The following is a 7,881-nucleotide window of genomic DNA, read 5'->3' on the forward strand; positions in this document are numbered from 1 at the left end:
CATTTCTAAGCACTCTGTAGAAGCAAAGAATAACAGATAAGTTTAATGCATACAAACACCCAAAATCCTATGCCAGAGACTAATCAGAATTGAGGAGAACCTGGACATGGTGAGAGGCTTAGCTCAGCTCATTCAGCAAAAAATGCACATGTTCATTGTATACAGCATAGAAAGTCTCTCTCGCACACAGACACAACCATAATGAAAACACAGAAAGTAGGAGAAATGCACATACTTCGCTACCAGATGCTTGATATAAAACACTGGCAATCAACTCTGGGTACAAAGTCATTTGCTGGACTGCATTTATTGTCTTCAGTGATACTGTCTTATTGTTGTGTGTCAACTCATAAACACCTACAGACAAAAAAAAAAATATTATTCTTAGAATCACTTACTATTGCCGTTCTTAAAGGGGGTCAAAGTGTATTCAAAGATGGGGGGAACAGACTTGATGATTAAAGCTACTTACTGATTCACCACACCTAATTTTAAAGGAAGGAGAAATTTCTGTGTCAGCTGCCATTCCACCCTACTGATCTAGCAACCATCTGAAGCACAGTCTTTCAGTAATGTACTGATGCAGCCCTGGAACTACCTACTTACAGATCACCTTCACAGGAGGTTCTTAAGATGTGAGACAGATCTAACAGGGATGAGCAGGATGTATTAAACCCATCTTCAGAAGGAGGTCAGGTATGACGGCCTCATCATCCTTTTCAGCCCCCATTTCTGAGGCTTCTAAGAATCATTTACTGAACACAGTATGTCTTTCTATGGGGTTGAGATGAAATTGAAGCTGGCATACTTGAAGGACACATCATTCTAAAATGTTATATTTAAAGAAAAGACTTGTCAATACTTAGGACAATAGAGGGAAGATGAAAAACAATCCAAATCGCAGTGTGGGGGAGAACAAAAGCCTCAAAACCAATGCAACAGCCAAACCAGACAACTGTTTCCATCTCTGAGCATATCTTGGTGTGTGGGCTGCAGCTGGGTCTCTGTAGGCCAAACCAGGTCTTGCAGGACTTATAACTGAGTGAGATAGGGCTGTTCACTCACTCTTCTCTCCTGAGCTCTTGCCTTTTCCCCATGCCAGGCCAGGTGCACTTCTGAACTCATGGAGCTAGCAAGTGCTCCTCCTTCTTTACATTGTGTTAGTTTTCTGCTTGTTTAGGGACCTAGGATCAGTGAGCTCCAGAGCCAGTGCAGGATAACGAGCAGGAGTGCAAAGGAAGGAGAGATCATTGCCACCCAGTCTGTTCTCCTTCCTGTCCCCTCACTCAGTCCTCATCAGCATCTGTTCATCATAGCTGACAAGAGTAAAAACTTCTGGCAGGGACAGGATGGACCAGATCAGTTCGTGCCAGAAACAGTTCCATCTTCTGACAGAGCACGGAAAACAGTACTTTTCACCCCCCATTCCAAAACCCAACATAAATCATGTTTGCATGGCAGAAAATCCACCATGTAGCACGGACAAACGCAGTGATAACTTTGATACAGGGCAATATGAGAACAATATTAACCCTGTACTAGAGTACTGAATAAAGGTAATCCACTGGAATAGTTAAATACCGTTTACAGGATAGTTAAATACTGTTTTTTAAAAGGCACTGAAAAGTTAGGACAGCATGTGGCTTTTAATTAATCTGACTGATACACCTATATAAGAGCGTAAAATCAGTCCCCCCAACCTGCAGGAGTTTTTTACTGTCTCCAAAAGGAACAGGACTTTTCAAAGTTAATAAAACAAATGAGTTTTGTACCTCTTTCAAAAGAAGGAGCCTTTAGCAGTTCTTTATAGAATGAGTAATAAATGGCACTGTCACCCTGAAATGTAATTTCTCGTTCAAGTTCCTAGAAAAAAAAAAATATTCACCTCCTGGAATTTCTCCTCAGAGAAGACTATATATTTTCAGATAGACTGGTTTTGTAATACAGGACATGGTTATGACTCCACTGTACATCTTCAAAGTACTCCACAAAACATTAATCTTCACAGCACTTCTGTCAGGTATATATTGCTCTCTATAACTTAGCAAACATGCTTGGAATCAGAGCAACTCAAATCCACATCGTAAGTTAGCACTAAATCCACAGGATCCTTTCATATTCAAAAACCTGAATGTCATTCAACTTTCCATACTTCACTAAATAACACAGTTCTTAAAAAAGACAAAATCCAAAAAAACCTACAAAAACCCCCAAATCAAAAAACAAACACAAAAAAACCACCCAAACCAATGACAAAAAAAAAAAAGAAAGCCCAACACATATTCCTATTGCTTAGCTTTTGCAATCCCAGTATGCTTCAGTTATTTCTCCAAATTTTAGAAAGATATTTCAATGACAAATGGTGGCACGGAAAAACGTACAAAAGCATGGCAAGTCAAAACTAATGTTACCAGGAGAAATACTTCAACAAAATAAAGAAAGAAAGAAGATAAAAATAAAAAAAAAGAAGAAAAAACTATATCAAAGACAGGTCTCAGTAGAAGGACATGGGATTCTGCAAGCAAGTAGTTTCAACCTGATGGGGATCAGCTTTGATTTCAAGGACACAATTTGGCTTTTGTTTCAGTAGTTTAACTTTATCTTTACCTGCCTGCTGGAAAACCAGAACTTCCGTTCGTGATATGTTGAGAGGTACACAGCATACATCATTCCACTGGTCACTGCCGCCAGACAGCCAAAGAAAAGTTTTGCAAAACGCTGGATTAACATATCTGAAAAGGGACAGTGAGAAAGCTAAAATAGTCCAGAGGATTTAGAAAAAAAAAGTATGTCCTACACATGACTCTCATTTCTGAACAGCAACTGAACTTACTGGAATCAGAATTAACACACCATCAGCAGCACAGATACATTGAAAACTGGTATGTTATTCCTGTCCTGCAGAGCTTTCTTTCCCAGTTGTTATCATTGCTTCACAGGACCCTCAGATAAAATACTCAAAAACTACACTGCAAATTTTCTCTCCATTTCAGTAAGCTATGTTTTCAAATGAATTCCAAGAAGGAAAAGCATCTTTCAAATAAACAGAGCAAACACCACAACCTTCTTAAAGACATTAACAGACAGAGGTGGCCATACCATATCTAACCATTCCTGAGACATTCAATTTTCCATTCTGTTTTTAAATATAAGAAGAAGGAATTAATCTGAATTTTACCAAACTCATTCAACAGGCATCTACTTCACCTGTAGCTCCTTTTTAACATAGAAGTTTTTGGTAGTTTGGTGAGCACTTGCCTAAAATTATACTTGGTTTTAGTTCTCTTTCTTGAAAAGCTGTAAGGACTTTTTGTCTTCTTGTTTCAGTACCATTACTTCATGCCTCTCAGCTTCCCAAGCAAAAGATCATTCCAGGAGCAATAAATATATTTATTTGTATTCAAATAGTAACAACAGTAACATTGTTAACTCCTCTCCTTCTCCCCCCCGGCCCCCAGCCTGAAACAGTCCAAGACTACCATTTCACTCCACAATACATACAATGTCATTATTAAAGAATTCTAATATGCATGCCTGTTTTCTCTTGAAACATTCAAAAACCTAATTCAAAATAAGTCTGTTATAAATTACTGTGCTACAAATATCTTTCCATAAAATGTAAATGAGTAATGAAAAAAAAATCAAAAGTCTGCTAAAAATTCTGTAGCTTACATTTTGGCGATCTTCCCAGCTTTGAGTTTTCTTTGTTTCTCTGCTCTGGAGCCATTTTGTCAGATTCTGAGCAGTTTTGTTTCTTTCTCTGTCGCAGGTCTGCTGCCCCTGAAGACATTTTTTTTTTTAAGTTACTGCAACACAATACCTAAAATCTCACTCTGAGAAATCCACGCAGCAGCAGATAGCAGCCAGTTATTGCTATTGATTCAATCCCAAGGAAGATATATTTGACAAAGACTCAAAGTGTGTCATATGCTCAACTAAAATAACAACATCACCATATAGAAATCAATTCCTATGTTATTCCTTAGAAAAAACAATAGTATTCTCTTGAGGTCATACTCCGGGGTTACCCAGAACCCAAACTGGAAGCTAACTGGTTTATTTCATGATGAATGTATTATACAAATGAAGGAAATCAGTAGTTTAGATAAGCTGATGCAGACAGTGGGAGACATTGAGCAATCTCATTCTACTCTCATCCTGGTTTTACACAGCTATAGCAGTGTGCAAGGCACACTACTGTAATACAAAAATTGCTCTACTCCATTACTTTTAAATTGAGCTGCCTATCACTCATAAGGCAAAAGTTTTTTTAAGTAAATATAATATCACTTTTTTCCTGCTTTCAGATCTACTGGAACTAAGTAGATTTATGAACATTTAGTCTGACATATAATTAAAAAGCCCAGCCTGCTCAGCTATACAGATCACATCACAAGATCAAGAGCTTCCTCGGCTTCTGTTAAGTTTTCTGTAAACAGCAGCAGTCTGAAGCTCTGATCCACTTATTTTACAGTCTGAAAGCTAATGAGGCTTATTCAGAGTGCAAGTCTACATACAAAAAGACTCATTGCAAAAAGTATTTTAAAATTATTGTATTAAAGATATCCCACAATATTTATGTCATTTTGGAAGGGTGATGAAAAGGTTTAACTGTAACTCATGCTCTAGAACTTTCAGCTCTCCCATTTGACCCACTGTACAACATTGCTTGAAATTTTGTAGCCACCAATTTATTCTGGACTTAAAGCAGCTCTTTCATAAAGCCATCCAACTTCAAATTTGAAGTGTCAACCTTCACATCCCACAACAAAGCTTTTTATTACTCTGGCTGTATATTATTTCAAGTCTTAATTCAGTCTAATTTTACTCCCAACTATTAGATTTAAGAGTTAGAAACCAGAGATAGAAATATAAATTATTAAAGCAATGTCTGTCTGTATCAGGGTGCCTGTGTGTAAACAGAGCAATTTATAAATTATTCTCAGCAAATCAAGACCTCAATGATAACATTTTGCATGCAATGAACAAAAAATGTCTACCTTATTAAACAAGACAAGAACTGGAATGACTTTAAACAAAACAAGGATTAGGACGTTCAGTATCACATTTATCATTATGCCAATCCAGAATCAAATGTACACCAGTATCACTTCATATCATGTGTATATATGTATATATATATGACAAACACCAAGTGCCCTGCAATTAAAAATCACTTGTACAATACAAAATAAAACAGGGTGGGGAGAAAACCCTGGATCACCAGAATGAGCAGATATGTGCTTGGAAGGACAACTGACTGCCCTTGTCATCCTACTTATGACCAAAGCAACAGCACTGAGAACACTGAGGAAAATGCATTTCTTCTGCTTTTCTGGCAGAGAAGTAAGCCACAGTAGAAGTGTAACACACTTATAAAGTCTCTAGTTAGCAGCAGTAATAGAAAATTCCTAAAGAAAGAACAATTTAAAATTCTAATTTTGAAACAACTACATCTCAGTCAGCAAATGATTTTCACTTCTGTTTTGAATGATGGCCAACAAATCCCCTCCACAAAGCAATAACACAGAAGGAGCCAAGTATGTTACTTTTCTTTTATCTGCAGCTGCCTCAAACAAGAAAAATTTTGTTTTCACTTCTATGAATACCTTAAATGGCGTGAAATGAAAGTCAAACAAGGTGACAAATAAAAATTATCTAGAATTTTGAACTGATGGCACAACCTCTAGTAACTCTCTATCCAGCATGCAATTTTTCATCTGAGATTGCTTTCCAGTTCCCTGTAAGTTCAAAGTGTATTTTTTTTCAACTCTTGTTCAGACAACATTTTTTATGTATCTACTGCAGAAAAGCATAACTCATTGCTCCTGAATGCCACGATATTCATCTGGAAAAACATAGGAATTTTTCACCTGAAAATTGAGCACTCTCTGCAATTCTTATCCTCTCACCTAAAGAAGGATAAGATAGAGCTGGGAAAAATTCAGAGAAGGGCCATGAGGATGATCTAAGTTGGGCAATGGCTCCCATACAAGGAACAAGGAAACAAGTTGAGGTTGCCTTAGTCTGGAAAAAAAGGATGACCAACAGAAACATGCCAGATGTCCATGAGCCAGTGAAGTGCACCAACAGGCTGAATAGAGAGCAGTGATTCACCTTCTTTTCTAATACAAGAAGTTCTCAAATAAACCCAGTGAGTCAGGCTAAAAGGAACTAGCTCACTGCACATCACCTTCAGGTACACCACTCCTACTCAAAGAATGTTCTGTAAACCAAGAGCTTACACAGATCCAAGAGAAGACTGACACATTTGTGGAGGACAAACAACCGAAGACTACTAAACATGCAGAAACCACATCCAGCTCAGAAAGTACCCGAGCTGAGAACAGCTGGGACGCTGGAATATGCCATGGGATGGATTCGTATATGCTTGCTTTGCTCTTGCATTTCTCTGGGTGCCTGCTAACAGTTATGTTTCTGCTGATTTCCACAAGAAAAACTAAATGTCATCTCCTAGTCCCCACAAAGAGCGTTAGGACAGAAGAGACCTCGAGAAAAATACTTGTGTGGAGGCTAAAAGTGAAACAGAATTACAGAATATCCTGAGGTGGAAAGGACCCAGAAGGATCATTGAGTCCAGACTCTGATCCTGCACAAGACAGCCCCAAGAGTCACACCATGTGCCTGAGAGTATTGTTCAAATACTTCTTGAACTGTGGCAGCCTTGGTGCTGTGGATTCCCTGGGGAGACTGTTCCAGTGCCCAACCATCTTCTAGGTGAAGGACCTTTTTCTAATATCCAACCTAAACCTCCCCTGGCACAATTTCAGGCCATTCCCTCGGGTCCTCTCACCGGTCACCACAGAGAAGGGATCAATGCCTGCCCCTCCTCTTCCCCGCACGAGGAAGTTGTAACTGCAATGAGGTCTCCCCTCAGCTGAACAGACCAAGCGACCTCAGCTGCTCCTCATACGGCTTCCCCTCGAGGCCCTTCACCACCTTCATAGCCTTCCTTTGGACGCTCTCTAATGGCTTAACGAAACGACAGAGGAGACTAAAACATACGGAAGGATGCCAAAGAAAAAGCATACTCATGGAGACATCCACGGAGCCCACAGATGCTGCCCCGGGAGTTCTGCCCAGAGGCAGCACCGGGCGAGGGAGGAGAGAGATCTCACGAGTTCCTGGGCTCCCACCGGCCCGGCCTCCTCCCGCCTGGGGCTGCGAACCACGGGCTGCCCTGGGCTGGGCTGGGCCCCGAGGGGCCGCCGGGGCGGGCTGGGCCCGGGAGGCCGCCTGTGCCCTGCAGCCCAGTGTTCCTCCCCCGTGCGCGGCCGGCCCGGCACGGACTCGGCACGGACGCGAGGGGCGGACACGCCGCCGGCCTGGGCCAGCGGCCTCGGCCCGGCCCCGACCGCCCTCCACCCGGCCCGGCTCCGCGGCCTGAGGAGCCGCCCCTCACCTTCCTCCATCGCCGGCCCGTGGCTGCCGCCCTCCGCCAGGTCCCCCCGCCGCTCTCCGCGGGGCGACGCCTCCGCCCCGCCCGTGCCGCCGCCGCCGCCCGCCTCCCGCCGCCCGCGGGGGCGGGAGCGCTCCCGCATCCCCCGGCGAGCGGAGCGGAGCGGCCCCGCGCTTCCTCCCGCCGCCGGAACTGCGGCAGCGGAGCCAGGGCCACGGCCGGAGCGGGGCGGCGGCGCACAGGGGCACGGCGGGCACAGGGGCGGGGGCGGGGCTGCCCTGAGGGGCTTCCTCGGTCGCCTCACGCGAACCGCCTCGCAGCCTCCGAAAGCCGCATCCCACGGGCACCGCGGCGCAGGGCCCCGCCGCCCCCGCCGGCCAGCCCGGCTCCAGAGGGACCGTGGCCCTTCAGAGGGGCCGCGGGTCCCAAGTTAGCCCGCAGAAGAGGAGGCTCGGGGGAGA

At 43.1% G+C, this 7,881-nt stretch overlaps 1 protein-coding gene across 4 annotated transcripts in view; it reads right to left on the minus strand.

The window, feature by feature from the left end:
* DPY19L4 (dpy-19 like 4) overlaps nucleotides 1-7,594 on the minus strand; it is a 31,649-nt gene extending 24,055 nt beyond the window's left edge. The window contains exons 1-5 of one of the 4 annotated variants that reach the window (XM_064648606.1): nucleotides 7,424-7,594; nucleotides 3,673-3,780; nucleotides 2,608-2,732; nucleotides 1,773-1,863; nucleotides 236-357 (exon numbers count right to left, since the gene is read on the minus strand). In XM_064648606.1, the coding sequence (XP_064504676.1) occupies nucleotides 236-357; nucleotides 1,773-1,863; nucleotides 2,608-2,732; nucleotides 3,673-3,780; nucleotides 7,424-7,562 (585 nt within the window). In that variant the 5' untranslated portion in view covers nucleotides 7,563-7,594. The other 3 variants (XM_064648600.1, XM_064648616.1, XM_064648623.1) reach the window with 3 other exon arrangements.
* Between the last annotated feature and the right edge of the window lie 287 nt (nucleotides 7,595-7,881).

This window comes from Pseudopipra pipra, chromosome 1, assembly GCF_036250125.1.
Source record: "Pseudopipra pipra isolate bDixPip1 chromosome 1, bDixPip1.hap1, whole genome shotgun sequence".
NCBI lineage: Eukaryota > Metazoa > Chordata > Aves > Passeriformes > Pipridae > Pseudopipra > Pseudopipra pipra.